This window comes from Nannobrachium achirus (assembly GCF_963921795.1).
Source record: "Nannobrachium achirus genome assembly, chromosome: 19".
Classification (NCBI taxonomy): Eukaryota; Metazoa; Chordata; class Actinopteri; order Myctophiformes; family Myctophidae; genus Nannobrachium; species Nannobrachium achirus.
In genome coordinates this window covers 39,226,151-39,243,650 of record NC_137826.1, presented here as the reverse complement: position 1 = coordinate 39,243,650, position 17,500 = coordinate 39,226,151, and the positions used below count along the sequence as shown (strand labels likewise).

At 43.9% G+C, this 17,500-nt stretch overlaps 1 protein-coding gene across 1 annotated transcript in view; it reads right to left on the bottom strand.

Annotated features, from left to right (window-relative positions):
* fryb (furry homolog b) overlaps positions 1-17,500 on the bottom strand; it is a gene marked incomplete at its 3' end in the record, with an annotated part of 132,656 nt that overhangs the window by 43,735 nt on the left and 71,421 nt on the right. The window contains exons 25-38 of the mRNA XM_080748498.1: positions 16,983-17,040; positions 15,969-16,060; positions 15,330-15,502; positions 14,871-15,031; positions 13,161-13,271; positions 12,124-12,278; positions 11,782-11,881; positions 11,048-11,219; positions 7,255-7,517; positions 6,452-6,598; positions 6,104-6,272; positions 5,623-5,719; positions 4,767-4,837; positions 1,022-1,172 (exon numbers count right to left, since the gene is read on the bottom strand). Coding sequence (XP_080604624.1) covers positions 1,022-1,172; positions 4,767-4,837; positions 5,623-5,719; positions 6,104-6,272; positions 6,452-6,598; positions 7,255-7,517; positions 11,048-11,219; positions 11,782-11,881; positions 12,124-12,278; positions 13,161-13,271; positions 14,871-15,031; positions 15,330-15,502; positions 15,969-16,060; positions 16,983-17,040 — 1,920 coding nt within the window. The remainder of the gene's footprint in view (positions 1-1,021; positions 1,173-4,766; positions 4,838-5,622; positions 5,720-6,103; positions 6,273-6,451; positions 6,599-7,254; positions 7,518-11,047; positions 11,220-11,781; positions 11,882-12,123; positions 12,279-13,160; positions 13,272-14,870; positions 15,032-15,329; positions 15,503-15,968; positions 16,061-16,982; positions 17,041-17,500) is intronic.

Genomic DNA, 17,500 nt, shown 5'->3' with positions numbered 1-17,500 from the left:
CAGGCCACAACCTCCAAAAGAATCATATTTTAACTGGGGACCCCCCAGCCTGAGTTGAGGCATTCCATTTTGTATAACATGGTTCTATTGTGAAAATAGCTGATCTACATACTCAAAACACCTTCTGCCTCTAATATTTGACAATTTGGCCAATGTTTCAAATAGTAGCTTGAGGTTAAAATTGGTTATTTGTTTGATCATTGTTTGTGTGAATTGTTATGTCGGTAAATTGTTTTTGTTAAATTAAATGTAAAAGTGTCCTGTAAGTCCATATGGGCTGGGCTTCCTTGGAAGCATGACACTTTACTAAAGAATAATCAATCAATCAATCTGTTTAATTTCGTCATTTTAGAGGTATTAAAAAGTCCTTAAATTGTCACTTTAGAAATGTGCAGATACCCTCTATACACTTAAACTTTATTCTGGTTTGTTTGCTGTTGAGAGAGAAAACAATGTTGCACAACTCATTCTGTGCCAATGACTGCTTATGACGTTTTTTTTCCAATAGCCCTGTGTGCCAATGACGGCTTATGACGGTTTTTGTGTTTTTTACATAGAAAAAAATAAAATAAAAAAAATTCATATATATATATATTTTTTTAAAGATGTCAAAATGACCTGAGATCAGAGAGATGCTTTTCTCTGTTTGTGTGTTCGCTCCCTCGTTTAGCTGATTGAGAAAATGTGTGTTCATGTGTGTCCATTCTAGTGGATGGACACTTTTTTTCATTCAAACAGCTCTATCTCTGGAACCATTTGTCCGATTGACAAAATTCTTTTTGCCACTGAATCACAACAACTGTGTCTGTTTCTGTGGGGAAAAAAATTATAAAAAAAAAAACATTTTTTTTTCATTGCATAGTAAAGAAAAACATACAAAATCTCGGCACAGCTACCTTGGAGCCATTTTGGCATCTGGCACAGAATGAGTTAAGTTAATCATCTGGGGACCGCCCAAAATAATCTGGGGACCCTTTTGGGGGTCCCGACCCACAGGTTGAGAAGCACTGTGGTAGTGTACCTGTGCAGCGGTCCTCTGGGAGTGATGGTCTCAGGCAGGTAGTCCACCAGCGGGGCCCAGCAGCCTCCGTTGACAGGCATGGGCAGAGGCTGAGGCCGGTTGGTCTCCAGCACACCCAGCAGCCAGCCGGCGTAGGGAGGGAGAGGGTCAGCTATAAAAAAACATACAACAACACCGTTATCTTAACCCGTGAGGATTTTGCAAGTGGGCCCTCCAAATAATTCAATAATGTTGACATGAATGTAATTGTATGTAATGTGTCATTGATGATGTTGTTTTTCTCTTGACAGGAAAGCACTTTGGATCAACTCCTGTTGTTTTTAAGCGTGTCATATACAAATAGAATACAAAAGTAAAGGTGACTTGACTTGACAATGAGTCCATTACATCTTCTGTCACTCAAGGACAGCTGCATATCGTTGCTGTCGGACAGAAACCTCTTACCTCCACATTCTAACTTTTTGTGTTTTTTCATAAATCAATGCCCTACTTGAATTTGAACCCTGAAAAGTCACAGTTTTGGAACATATGAGGTTTCCACCTGACAGACACGATATGAAGATTGCACACAGCTCTCTTCTCATGGCCATGTGCCTCCGAGCGCCCGACACATTAGAATAATAATAATAATAACACACTTCACTTCACTCGTATGAAACAGGTCTTGCCACTTCGAGTGGGGGTATTTGGCAGCCTGCCTACAGTAAGTACGACACTCCGGGACGAACACAGAGTCAGACATGCATGCACACATTGTTGCACGCGGCCAGGCGTCAGCGGAGAGGAGGCATCCCGAGCATGTTTACCGAAGGCATGCCGCGCGCTTTCACACGGGGAGTGGAACGGACGGCGTTCTTCTTCGCCGCTAGCCTCCTGTTCCCAAGGGGCTGGCGGTATAGACTCAGCGGTGGAAAGTAACTAAGTGCTGTTTACTCAAGTACTGTGCTGAAGTAAAATAAGCATTACCGTAATGTAGAAATAGTCTGTTATCAAGTAAAAGTCTGGTTTTCAAAATGTACTTGAGTAACGGTACAAACACGTTTGGCATCAAAATATACTTAAAGAACTAAAAGTGAAAGTAGCCATTACGCAGAATTTCCTTAAGTTTTCAAAATGTTCACATTTTGAAAATAGCCTAATTTACAGGGCTGAATTGGTTAATGTATGCTTCGTAATAATAATAAAAATCTACAAAGTAACTAATAGTTTTCACTAAAACTAAAGTTTTCAAATAATTGTAGTTGAGTTAAAGTACAACATTCGCCTCTGAGATGTACGTTAAGAATTAACATATTGCAATTGTCCAGTAAAAAGTAAATAAACCATTGTTCTTAAGTAAGAAATTGTGAGTACTTCTTCCAGCAGCGAGTGCATGCCATGCGGGCTGGACTGGTGGAAAAAGTACTCGCATTCTTTACTTAAGTAAAGGTATCAATACTATAATACTACAAAGTAAAAGTCCGGAATTCAAAAGATACTTGAGTAAAAGAATGAAAGTATGGCATCAAAATGTACTTAAACTAAAGGTACAAAATGTTTAAAAATAGCATATCTACAACTACCTGTAAGCTCATAACGTGTTACGATGCGACTATTTTCAAATAGCCAAGGTATAAAATAGGGCTAAAGTGATTTATGCATGTTTTATAATATTATAATGTATATCTGCAAAATAACTATTAACTAAGGTTTTCAAATAAATGTAGTGGAGTAAAAGTACAATAATTGGATCCGAGATGTAGTGGAGTAAAAGTAAAAGTATTGGAAATTGGAAATACTCAAGTAAAGTACAAATACCTCAAAATTGTACTTAAGTACATTACTTAAGTAAATCTCCTTAGTTACTTTACACCACTGAATGTCTGACATTCCAGGCATTGTGAGCTTTTCTATGGAAGCCTGTTATTATTACACCTGTTTATCAGTCCATGGCTCTGTCACCTGTCCACCTCCTGAGTTCACAGAGTCACTGCATGTCTGTCTGTCTGTCTGTCTGTCTGTCTGTCTGTCTGTCTGTCTGTCTGTCTGTCTGTCTTGTACTGTCTGGAATGCTTTGCTCGTATGGGAGAGTCAAAAAGCCTGTACTTGTGGAAAGTCCTGGAAAGTCCTATAATGAATAGCTTGAAGTAATTCAAGCGAAATTAGCGGAGAATTTTTGAACATTTCTGAAAGTTTTCGCCTATGATGACATGCTTAAAATAGCTTGAAGTGAGCGTAAGAACGCAAGCGTTGCTCAACCAAATTAGCTGAGTATTTTGGAACATTTTTGAAAGTTTTTGCCTGTGATGACATGCTTGAATAGCTTGAAGTGAGCTTAAAATGTAAGCGCCACAAAGAGAAATTAGCGGAGAATTTCTGAACATTTTTGAAAGTTTTTGCCTGTGATGACATGCTTGAATAGCTTGAAGTGAGTTTAAAACGTAAGCGTCGCACAGCGCAATTAGTGGAGAATTTTGGAACATTTTTGAAAGTTTTCGCCTTGGATGACATGCTTAAAATAGGGACACTAGGGGCTAGGCCGACTGGCCTAGTGGTTAAGGCACATACTCCGTAGTGCGTACCACATTATGAGCTCTGATGTAGCCAGACAGCGAGTCGTGGGTTCGATTCCTGAGCTTGACAACCTTTGCTGTGTGTCACTCCCCGACGTCCCCGCGTCTACTCTCCTTGTTTCCCGTCACTTTCCACTATGCTATCCAAAGGCAGAAAAGACCTCAAAACCACTTGATAGTTGGTTGATAGTGATCATTATGTGATACCATGCTAGGTTATTCTAGAATAATGAATTATAATATCGTCGTTGTCGGGTGGAAACCTCGTATCTCCGAGTTTCAAATGTGTACGTTCTTTCGCAAAGTAAAGCCCTGCTTTATCGCACAAGGCTGTCGCACAAAAGTAGTGAAAACAGCAGATTTACAAGCACACAACGCCTCGCACCGCGAGATCGGCTGTTTTCACTAGTTTAAATCACTTTTAAAATGAAAAATGAAAAACGAACGGTTTTGGACATACAAGGTTTTCACCCGACAGCGACGATATGATACATTCTGGAAAGTAACGTTGCATGGTGCAAAAAAAAAGAAGAAAAAGAATTGTGCAGCGCAGTTATGTATTGAACAGGAAACAAAGCTTCTAGTTATAGATTCCAGTAAAGTGTACAAACATCCATACCCTGCCTGTAATACTGCTGACTTGTTGTTCCTCTGAGAAACTGCTGTCATCGTGTTCTGTCTGTTCTCAGCTCATTATTCACTATTAACATACTGAGCAAGTCAGCTAAGGAGGAGAAATGTATGTCCTGCAGCTCATTCCAGACGACAGGGCGGTGTGTGTGTGTGTGTGTGTGTGTGTGTGTGTGTGTGTGTGTGTGTGTGTGTGTGTGTGTGTGTCAAGGTAGCTTGGGATTATAGTTTAGTTTTAGTTCATTTAGATTTTTTTCCGTATTTGAGCGTATTTACTACAGTAGTTTTTATTCGTTTTTATTTTAGTGATGACGCTTAGTTTTAGTTTTGTTTTTATTCGTTTTAGTTATAGTTTTAGTTTTGTTCATATTTTGGGTTATTTGTCACTGGACAATGGACTATAATAACCTTGGTGAGTGTATGTGTGTGTGTGTGTGTGTGTGTGTGTGTGTGTGTGTGTGTGTGTGTGTGTGTGTGTGTGTGTGTGTGTGTGTGCGTGCCCGTGCATGCATGCGTGCGTGTGCGTGAGTGAGAGAGAGAGAGAGAGAGAGAGGATATCTTACTCTTCTCGTCTTCATAGGAGCCTCCAGAGCTGTTGCTGTAGCGAGACTCCAGTCTGTTGTGAGCCCTGGCCCTGAGGATATAAAACCACACAAACACACCACAGTCCAATAAAACTCACATTCAGAGTTTACACACATTATTTACAGAGCCACCGTGCTGATTAATAGTACCAATACTGCTTTAAGTGTCAACAACAGGTGTTTATATGCAATAGGTGTGTATTATTATGCTATAAGTTGCAATGACAGGTATGTATATGCTATAGGTTTTAGTAAAAGGTATGTATTTATTATAACAGGAAAGTTGGAGTTAAAGTTGTTGTGTGTGTCTGTTTGTATTTGCACAGTATTTGCCTGGTCAAAAGGTTGCATTAATATAAAGTAGGACACGTTTTTGGAGCTTAAAAACAGTGTGCAGATGTTTTATCTTCTCCTATATTTAGTACAACCACACTCCAGATCATATGTTATAATCCAGGGAGGTCAGGTCAACCTTTCTTTTTAAATTCTTCTCCAAGAGATTGACAGTGCAGTGTGTGAGGGCCATGGAAGATTTAGTGAAGGACAAGGTGCCTATTTAACAACACAACTATAGTTACATTGTTCAATACATCCTGAGAATTGATCAGATATTACTTATTTTCCTAATATACCACACACGGAATTGATTGTACTCAACCAGTTGTGAATTGGATTTAGGAACCCGTCTCAAAATATAAATTGACTCAGACTTGGACTTGAGCACTGCTGACCTAAGACTTGACTCTTGACTCTAATTATGATAGATGGACAGGACTACATCTCGGGCTACTAGTATTAATAACAGGCGTTAATATGATGCAGTAACATGATGAACACGGACCTCTCTTCATTCTCTCTGGCCATCTTGGTCTCGTTGGAGTCGGGGAAGTTGTCCTGCCCGGCGACCACCGTGTTACTGCTGGACGTGGTGCCTGCAGGAACAATTATACTGTTTAAGGAACACAATTTAAAAAAAAGAATGCACTCCTGAATAAATGAATATGCTGTTTGAATTACACAAAATAATGACAACTAAAATGTATAATTTGCCAAAAAGTATAGCAATAAAATATCGTCTGTCGGGTGGAAACCTCATTGTCCAAAACGGATTCAAATTCAAAAAACACAAAAGTAGCAGATCTACAAGCTCAAAACTCGAGCTTGCAGATCTGCTACTTTTGATCATTCCTACGATGATCGTGTAGGGCATTAATTTACGCACGCACATACACGCACACGCACACACACACACACACACACACACACACACACACACACACACACACACACACACACACACACACACACACACAGACCTGTGTGTGAGGTGGGGGTCTTGTTGCTGGCAGCGAAGCGGTAGAAGGGGGGGTTGTCACAGTGCAGGACCACCGGGTTGACGGGGTCGGTCTGCTGCAGCTCAAACAGCAGCTCCTCCATGGTCTGGATGGTGTTGTTACGACACAGGTAGATCACCACCTTCTTGATCTGAAACATCCATCATGCACACACGCACATGCACACAAACATTATGTAACGTACAATAAGGAAAAGTATAACTTCTCTGTCAGGTGGAAGCCTGTCCAAAACTGTTACTTTTCAGGATTCAAATTCAAAAGTAGCAAAAGTCTACACGCTCATATGGTGCATCCCTAATAAAGACTTACATAAGGTAAGAGTGTGGTATCGCTGCTGACTCCACACAGGCTGATGAGGAACTGCAGGGACACACGCAGGTTGTTGCTCCACCTCTCATTGGACACCAGAGCGTTCCAGGCGTTCTCCATCTCAGGACCGGGCACCTCGTCTCCATACTGACCATGGAGAGGAAAACACAACACAGTTCTTAAAGGACATACACATGCAGTCAGAGCATGTGAGCAGCGCGGGATGATCTATAACGTAGCGGGGAGCAGGTTTTATTAAAAGGTATTGGAGCGAACTCGGAGCGAGGAGGACCGCCGGTCCACGCACCAAATGTTTGAGCATGCCCGCTCGCACGGACAGACACAAAAGTTCAACATGAGCGAATAGCGGGCGTGACAACATCCCCCTGGAGCGTGGAGCGGCATTTCCCTCCAACTCAGCTCCAATCACTTGCTCTGCATACAGTTTGGTTTTACTGTGAAAGAAGATATTTTATTTTGTATGAGACACTAGTTCTAAAAGTGGGCTTAAGCCAAGTTACCTTTTTTGTCAGTTCGGAAAGAAATCTTCTCTTAAATGTTTTGGCTGTTCAAAAAACGAATCTTCTCTATAAGTTGTAGGCGCAAAATCTTTTCAAATGGGGGTCAGTGGTCAAATACACTGACATCCTTGACATTTTGACCGTGACCTCTGAGAACCACTGTTATATAGATGGACCGACAGTGCACAGAGACACGCACGCATGCACGCACGCACGCACGCACGCACGCACGCACGCACGCACGCACGCACGCACGCAGAGAGCTTGGCGTCCCTCCCTCACCTTGGCGGTCATGAACATGAGGTTGTTGAGCACCAGCGAGGTGGCCTGCAGCGAGCCCCAGCCGCTGCCCCTCAGGATGGGGGCGATGCCCAGGCTGTGAGCCCCCCGGGCACCGCGGGGCTCGTCCTCCGGGCTGCAGGGGCTGGAGGCCGGGGGCAGCAGCCCTGTGTCCACTAGCTCTATGTTGCTGAGCCACGGCAGCAGGTAGGACAGCATGATCTGTCTGCCGTTAGGATGCGTGGTGGGGAAGCGCTGGGACACCTCTGAGAGAGAGACAGACAGACAGAGACAGGGGGAGAGGGGGACGGGGATGGAGGGAGGGAGAGAGAGTTGTGAGAGAGAAAGACAGAGTGAGAGAGAGACACAGTTAATTTTTCTGTTCTTGCAGTAGTATAGTGACTTCATAATATCAGAATATCGCAAGAGTTGTAATCCCTATGTTAGTGGTTCTCAAAGTGGATTTCGGGGTCTCTCTAGGTTCTTTATGGGGGTCTAAATTGACCCTTACAAGTCTGTAATTTTGACAGCGTACAAATGGAACCAAATACATGACGTTCCATTTGTACGCTGTCAAAGTTAAGGGGTGACCTTCAAATTTAAAAGTTTGAGAACCACTGCCCTATGTCACAACAACTGCAAGGAAGAAACGGAAACTAAGAATTCAACAATATAAAACATCAGAATTCATTGCATTCTGAGATTTAAACTGTGGTATGATTATAAAGGAGCAATCAGCTAGCCTGACACTCAGCCTGAATTTTCATTTAGTTTCACTACGTCTGAAAGCCATCCAACGCGTTTAGGCCAGAGGCCATTGTCAGGGTCCACTCGGACCTGTTTATTGCGACCGAAGGTCGCATATACTCTGAAGAATCGTGTCGCTTGAGTGTCCGAAGCCTCGTGACCGTCCTTCCGAAGCCTCTGTGATGTCAGTGTGATGTCAGCGAGTTGTGACATCACTTCCTGTACAGGGCAGCTACACGAAATGTGGATAACACTATATATGGAGATAGTCCAGTCCATCATGTCATATGGGACTACAGTCATAGAAAGTAGCCATTGTTAGGCCGGAGTCAATGGCTGTCTGTCTGACTGCCAAGTCTGCCATTGACTTGCAGCGCATGAACGCCGCACTGGAGCGTGAAAACCAACAGGCCTGATGGAAAATGATACATGGCCGCAGGCTTTGTGACGTCCCACATCTTATGTGCTGGGCATACTACTAACCGACGCCAAGGACCTCCAGAGGCCATACAAAGAGTATCTAACCCGAGGCCCCTTACTAAGTAGCATACATTTACAACATACCTTCTCCAAAAACATCAATATTGAACTCCATATGTATATGGATACATACATGTATTTTTATTAATAAAGGATAAAATAAAATAAAAATGCCATAGATGGGCATTCCCAAAAGCAAAATCCCTTTATGCCCATATATGGGGATTTCTGATGTCATCAATCTCTGACCCTAACTAGCTCAAAAGCCTGCTTTACTCTGATTTACACCCTACCTTTCCAGATGATGACCTATTGGGTACACACTTATGTCCAAATATAGAAATCCCAAGGCATCAAACCTAAGCTTGGCTTTACTAATTAACATATGTTTCATGCCCATATATGGAGATCCCTGTCCCAATGTTATCAATATTAAGGACATATCTGGAAATGCCCATATTTGGTAATGTCCACATATGGGCATGTTTTGACATAACATAGTCAGGGAACTCCATGTATGGGCATAACATTGATTCTGTGAGTGTGCCATGATTCTGTGAGTGTGCTGAGCTCCTAGGGTTGATACCCTCACAAAAACATGAACAAACTCCCCCCAGAATGACAACAACTAGAATCGTCAGAGAAACGCTGTGGTTGGCCAGATTGTCAAGAATTGGCGCGACCTCGCCCTTTAGGCCGAGGTTGCATGTCACCCTGAGGTCGCATTCCACCCTTGGGTGTCTTACTAGTTATTTGCGACCGCAGGTCGCATATACTCTGAAGAACCGTGTCGCTTGAGTGTCCGAAGCCTCGTGACCGTCCTTCCGAAGCCTCTGTGATGTCAGTGTGATGTCAGCGAGTTGTGACATCACTTCCTGTACAGGGCGGCTACACGAAATGTGGAAAACACTATATATGGAGATAGTCCAGTCTTAAGTTCTTAAGTAGCCATTCTTAGGCCGGAGTCAATGGCTGTCTAAACATGGAGATGTGGATAACACTATTTATGGAGATAGTCTAGTCCAATATGTCATATGGGACTACCGTCATAGACGTAAGCAATTTACCCCGAGTGAGAGGACATTATGCTCTCATAATGTCCGCAGTGAGGGTGTTATCGGACGAGGCGCAGCCGAGTCCGATAACACCCTCACTCAGGACATTATGAGAGCATAATGTCCGACCCCGAGTGGTAAATAGCTTTTCTACCACTTTTTCCCGTATACATGAAAGAAAACACATAGTTGTAACTTGCAAGGATCTTAAGTTACAATCATTATTGCCTATAAAACTTCCGCGAGACAGCAGATAGTTCCACAAACAACATCTTCTACTCACCAACAGATGGCGCCAACTCCATACTAATCCATGCGTCTAGCTTACAGCTAAGCTAACGTCAGTTAGAAGTACCGTTCCGGCCGTAAATAGAGGCTGTTCGCTTCCAGAAAGGCATAGGTTCAGAGAAAAGGGGCTTTAAAGTTGGCGGATTGCATTGGATCCAAATAAATCGGCGACTATAGCATGCACGTTAGTAAACATAGGACCGTTGCCACCGTCATTTGTTGGTTGGGGGAAAGGTGTTCCGACTACCTCCTGAAGTCCCCGGATGTACACTGAGGTGCATTGATCTCGGACAAGTCCTCATACAACTTTGCGGCAGTTGTTTTGTCATAACCTCCGGAATTTAGCCAATCAGAATCCAGTATTTGAACACGTGACTAGAAAAAGTGGTAGAAAGTAGCCATTGTTAATCCGGAGTCAATGGCTGACTGTCTGTACAGGAAGTGATGTCACATGACATACTTTTTATGCCCATATATGAGTCCTAACATGGAGATGTGGATAACACTATATATGGAGATAGTCCAGTCCATCATGTCATATGGGACTACCGTCAGAAAGTAGCCATTGTTAGGCCGGAGTCATTGGCTGTCTAAACATGGAGATGTGGATAACACTATATATGGAGATAGTCTAGTCCAATATGTCATATGGGACTACCGTCATAGACAGTAGCCATTGTTAATCCGGAGTCAATGGCTGACTGTCTGTACAGGAAGTGATGTCACATGACATACTTTTTATGCCCATATACGAGTCCTAACATGGAGATGTGGATAACACTATATATGGAGATAGTCTAGTCCAATATGTCATATGGAACTACCGTCATAGACACAGCCATTGACTCCGGCCTAACAATGGCTACTGTCTATGACGGTAGTCCCAATATGACATGATGGACTGGACTATCTCCATATATAGTGTTCTCCACATTTCCATGTTTAGGCCCCATCGCTCACACCCTAGGTGGGGTTGGCGATAGGGCCTTTCTGTGTGGAGTTTGCATGTTCTCCCCGTGTCTCCTAGGGTTGATACCCTCACAAAAACATGAACAAACTCCCCCCAGAATGATAACAACTAGAATCGTCAGAGAAACACTGTGGTTGGCCAGATAGTCAAGAATTGGCGCTCGCATGTCACCCTGAGGTGTCTTACTAGTTTAGACACACTTTGCACACTATGGATTGTACTTTTTGTGCATGTGCGTGCGTGCGTGTGTGTGTACCTGAGAAGAGGGGCAGGGTGAGCTCAGGGTACATGCTGGCCAGCTGGATGCTCAGCTGGGACAGGTTGACACTGTAGAGGGGGGGCAGGGGCCCGTGGGTCCCGTACAGGATGTTACCAGGCTTCTGCTCCACCATGCGCTTAGAGTACGCACACAGCTTGGTCTCCAACACCTACACAAATTTTCATTTTCACATCGGGTCAGAAACCTCTCATATCCAAGTTTGAACTATTTTGTACTCCACACTGCATGTTATGGAACGCAGACATACTGTATGAAATGTAGACATCAGTGTCATTCGTTCAGACAGCATGGGACAGCTCCCACAGTGTGGATGACGACGCAACGTCTCAATAAGTAGAGTTTAGCATGTGGAATAATTACATTACATAATAATGACATTACATGAAACTACACTTTAATGCAGCGCGACAGGGGGAGGGACTGTGTGTGTGAGTAAATACCTCAGGTAAGATGAACCAGACAAAGAAAGACAAAAAAACTTGCCATGGGAATCTCTCACTCTAGTGACTAGTAACTCATTGGAGAATATGTGGTGTGTGTGTGTGTGTGTGTGTGTGTGTGTGTGTGTGTGTGTGTGTGTGTGTGTGTGTGTGTGTGTGTGTGTGTGTGTGAGCGTGTGTGTGTGTGTGTGTGTGTGTGTGTGTGTGTGTGTGTGTGTGTGTGTGTGTGTGTGTGTGTGTGTGTGTGTGTGTGTGTGTGCGCACTGGTACCTGCATCAGCTGCATGGATATCTCATAGATTTCTCTGCTGGTGTCAGAGGCCTTGAACAGCACCAGGTTGAGCAGGGTCACCAGGTCACATGGGTAGTTCCTGTACACGCAAACACGCAATTCATTTGATTGGATTATAATTGCGCATTCCCACAATTACATCATAAAAATAGTAACTCATGTTTTCAGATTACTTTTTAAAGTGACAGTACCCCTTTAGGTGACAGTACCCCTTATAAAAGATGTGAGTACATTTTCCACCACTGACAACGACACAAAGGCCTCTCAAAGACAGACTCATCTCTTCCACACTTTCATTCCCTGCTGAATGAATTCCCTCACCGGCTTCCGCAGACTGTGGCGATGGCCTTGAAGCAGCCGGAGGCCAGCTGGTGGGAGCCGGTGAAGCAGCGGTCCACGGCCCAGTTGAACAGGTTCACCTGGTCCGGGTTGAGCTCCAACAGCAGGATGACCACCTCACAGCCCAGCCGGTGCACCTGCAGTAGCAGTACCACAATGGAGGCTTTTAGCAGACAACAATGTCTTCTAAAACGGTTTTCTGAAAAACCTTTCTATATCAGTAGTGCTCAAACTTTTTAAAATCAAGGACCCCTAGAATTATATGTACTGTATTTGGCCGCAGACCCCCATCTCAAAATATTTAGTTCCAGGGACCCCAAGAAGCAAATATTGTAGTTACAAAAGTTAGCATTAAAAAAAAAAATCGTGTTTCCAAAATGTGTAGATCTACATGACCGACAGTATAAGGTCGCGGGTGCAAGCGGACGAAATGGGTTTCCTCAGACGGGTGGCTGGTATCTCCCTTAGGGATAGGGTGAGAAGTTCAGTCACCCGAGAGAGACTTGGAGTAGAACCGCTGCTCCTACACTTGGAAAGGAGTCAGCTTAGGTGGTTCGGGCATCTAGTACGGATGCCCCCCGAGCACCTTCCTAGGAAGGTCCTCGATACGCGTCCCACTGGGAGGAGACCCCGTGGCAGACCAAAGACCAGATGGAGGGATTATATCTCCAAACTGGCTTGGGAACGCCTCGGTATGCTCCCTGAGGGAGTGGAGGAAGTTGCTCAGGATAAGGAAATCTGGAGGTCTCAGTTGGAACTGTTACCCGCAACCCATTCCGGATAAGCGGTTGAAGATGGATGGATGGATAAGTAAAGTACTTCAAAATGTTACTTTAACCAATTAAACCCCAGAGTCTGTATAGTGGGTAAAACTTTTGCAGAAGATAGCCGATCGACAAGCTTCCAGAGCGTCGCAGATCGTCTATTTTCACAACAACAGAGAACAGACAATACACTGGCAGGGGTTTTAAGTGGTTCAGTACTCAGTACTTATAGTAATGTAATTCAGTTGAACGTACCCGGAGGTCGTGGCAGGCCAGGATGTTGTCCAGCCACTTGTACAGATAACCATCAGTGGACAGACCCACGTTGTCGAACACTGGCCCGCAACACAGCACTGCTGACATGGCCTAGCACACACACGCACGCACGCACGCACGCACGCACGCACGCACGCACGCACGCACGCACGCACGCACGCACGCACGCACGCACGCACGCACGCACGCACGCACGCACGCACGCACGCACGCACGCACGCACGCACACACACACACACACACACACACACACACACACACACACACACACACACACACACACACACACACACACACACACACACACACACACACACACACACACACACACACACACAGAAAATGTACGTAAGTAATAGTTTATTTGTACAGTACATTATCACGGTTCCACAGTGCTTGATAATGGGACAACGAAGAGAAAACTGAAAAGCTAAATACTAATCAACACACGTAATATTAAAACAAACAAACAGAAGAGCAGTATCAAAGATGTATGCTGTACATAAAGATGGATATTTAGTCAGTTATACAAGTGTAATATGAAAGTGTAATATGAGTGGAGGGGCGCTTTGGATATCGTGTTCATAGCACTCACATGCAACGTTTATTATTATTAATAGACACTCGCAACGCTTGAACCGATCAACCATTCTGTCGTCTGCGTTAGCAAACATGGACTCCTCAGTGAGATAAGGATTCAACATCAGGTCGTAAATTACCCGGTCGTCAAGACACAGCCGGGAGGCGCTCATCATCTCCATAAAGGTGGAACTACAATATTGTCTGCTTGAAGAGCTCAAGGTGCACCACACCTCTCCCACATTGTTGAACAGTTAATGTGATTAGTAAAACCAACCAGTCAGTCACACACACACACACACACACACACACACACACACACACACACACACACACACACACACACACACACACACACACACACACACACACACACACACACACACACACACACAAAAATGCTACTAAATAAACCACCGTCCATCAGTGTTGCTGTTTAGAGTAAAGAAGGTGAGGAATTAGTGCTATATTGGGTAATATATCGTCACTGTCGGGCAGAAACCTCGTATCTCCAAGTATCAAGCTTGTACGTTTTTTCACCAAGTAAAGCCCTGCTTCATCATACAAGGCTGTCGCACAAAGGTAGTGAACGCTTGATCTGTTTCGTTTATTTTTTAAATGATAAATACAAAACGAACGGTCTTAGACATACAAGGTTTCCACCCGACAACAACGAGGTCGCACAGCTCATAGCCACGATGCAATAACCTTTTCTTTATTTTACCAACGTTTCAACAATAAAAGCTTTCTTTGCAACAGTTTATCTCCCGTGGTCAGCACCTCCTCACTACTGGTGTGTGTGATCTGGTGGTTGTGTTTGTTAGGTTTACCTTTAGAGCACAGTACTGGTATCTGGTGGTTGTGTTTGTTAGGTTTACCTTCAGAGCACAGTACTGGTATCTGGTGGTTGTGTTTGTTAGGTTTACCTTCAGAGCACAGTACTGGTATCTGGTGGTTGTGTTGGGTTTAACTTCAGAGCACAGTACTGGTATCTGGTGGTTGTGTTGGGTTTAACTTCAGAGCACAGTACTGGTATCTGGTGGTTGTGTTTGTTAGGTTTACCTTCAGAGCACAGTACTGGTATCTGGTGGTTGTGTTTGTTAGGTTTACCTTCAGAGCACAGTACTGGTATCTGGTGATCTGGTGGTTGCGGTCGCTGTAGCGATCAAGGGGCGTGAACATAACGCTGAAGGGACCGGCCCATTGGCTGAACAGAATGAAGAGGTGGTGCCTCAGAGACTGCTGGGGGAAAAGGAAACGCCTGTGGTGGACTGAAGACAAGACGACAGACACAGGTTTTGTGGACATTTTCTAAACATATATTGAAGTATGCATGTTAAATACTGTATATCATTGCTGACGGGTAGAAACCTTGTATGAAATGTCAAAATGTGTTAATTTTAGGCAGAAAAAGTGTAATGTTCCAATGGTTCCAATGTAGTAATTATTTAATAGTGCAAGTTAATACTTTTCATTGGTTAAATATTGATAAAACCCACAGACAGACATAACAAATTAAATTAGCAACGTTAATATTTTCTGTCCATTCCAGGAGCATGGTGCTCTCACCAGGGACACACTGGATGAGGTTGGCCACCATGCCGCTGAAGTGAGCCCTGATGTCCTTCAGCACGTCCAGCTCCTTCTCGTTCTCCGCCTCCAGCAGCATGCGGGTCAGGTCCACGTACTCCAGGAACAGAGCTCCCAGAGCCAGGGAGTCACGCTCCAACGCCCCGTTAGTACTGGGGAGAGAACACAACCATGAAGTTCGTTAGTTTAGTCAGGAACACTCACGTCAAAGTAGATGTAACCATTTATTGCAACAAATGGAATACAGTTAAACTTGGCGTTAAAGGGCTTCGCATTCGGAGATGTTCCCTGGATTTTTGTTCACGCATGCTTGCTTTGCAAAATCAGGAAACTTTAAGCAAAACCCCCCATCGGCATACAATAGTAGAAGTACATTGACATATTAGCTTGAATCAGCATAAAATCACAAGTATTTGAGTCTATGCCAGCCTCTGATCAAAAGGTGGAGGCTGGGGTGGAAGAGGCAGCTAAGAAGCAGCAGATCCGAAGCTTCGGATCCAAGACAAGCAGAGCTATAGTGAATGCAAGCCACATTTAAAGGAGCCTCCCTAGAGCGCACACCAACACAACCATGAAGCTTTAATTAAACACAGGGTCGTGCGTGTGTGCGTGAGTTACCTGTCACTGATGACTCCAGCATCAGCCAGCAGTTCAAATATCCTGAGGAGTTGCAGTCGGAGCAGGTCTCTCCTCTCTCTGCGCTTCTTGTTCTGGTGACAGAGACACTAATGTTTAACCACTGAAACCACTTAAGATGGAACAGCCTAGTTCTCCTCTCTGCCTAATAGCAAACTTTGGCAGGCAGATAACTGGTAGTGTGAGTAGCATCACAATAAACCACATAAACCCTTGAGTCCACGTTCTGGGGTGATTATTTAGAACAAAATAGCCAATCCAAAGCTCACATCGCATCGCAAAGTGACGTGTTATGAGCTTGTAGATTGGCTATTTTTGGCATAGACTATTTGTGTAGCGGGGGAAATGAGAGGGCCTAGTACAGAGCCGTGGGGGACTCCGCTCAAGGAAGTATACCTGACCTGTATGTGGTTTAAATGGTTAGGAGTTCATTCACAGTATACTTTTTTAAGTCAACATTATTATTATATTTCATCATTTAGAGCAGCGATTTTCAACTCTTTTCATATCAAGGTCCATTATTTATTCTGCATTTGAGCCATGGACCACCATTTGATGAGATTTAGCCTCTCAGACCCAAAACATAGAATATATTAAATTAAGTAATGCAGGTGTATAATTAAAAATAACTCTTACGGGTCCATTTGGTTTCATTTTACGCTCTTGAGAGTTAAAGATCTATAAGGGTCCATTTGGTTACCAACTCTCATTTTGCTGGGGAACACCTGGAACACCGTTCAAGGACCACTAGTGGTCCCCGGACCACTGGTTGAGAACCACTGATTTGGAGTGTCAAGTTGTATCAGCGTTTGACACCGGTGGGAACCAGGACAGTTTGATAGTGAATGTTGAAAAGCAGGACATACAGATATTTCCCGGGACTCTGGACACAACACTTTAAAACGGGGACAGGTCCCTCCCGGACAAACCGGTGTTTGTGTGACAGAAAAGCTCTCAGTGTGCCTGTGTCTTTGTGTATTTGGTGCAGTTTGTTACCTCAGGTCTCCGTTCCAGTGCTTCCTTCATCAGTGGGTGGAGCTCTTCCACCAGCTCTCTATGAAACACACAGCAGGAAGGAAGGCATCAAATAATAGTATGGCATTTATATTAGGGCTGGGACTTGATTACTTGATCGAACGTTTAATTGCATATAAATATATTTTTTTTTTCAATTTTCATGCACATTGGTCTGATCGGCTTCTTCTCCTCCCATTGCGTGCACTGGGGTTTATTGTCTGATGGTGGGTGCATCGGTATGTTCGGTTAACGCGTTAATTGGCCATGTAGCTTTTAACCACTGACTGTACTACAGCAAATGGTTTACACATTAACTTTTTCTCTGCCATTTTAAACATAGCTGTAGTAAGCAGCTGCCAAATTGTCCTTACCTTTTAGCGTGGGCACGCGCACGCATCGTGCACAATCTGTGCGCGACTCATCTAGTAGACGTGTAGACTCGGTGACAAGCTTTCGAATACAAAAAACCCCATTGAAAAAGACATATCCGTTGCCAC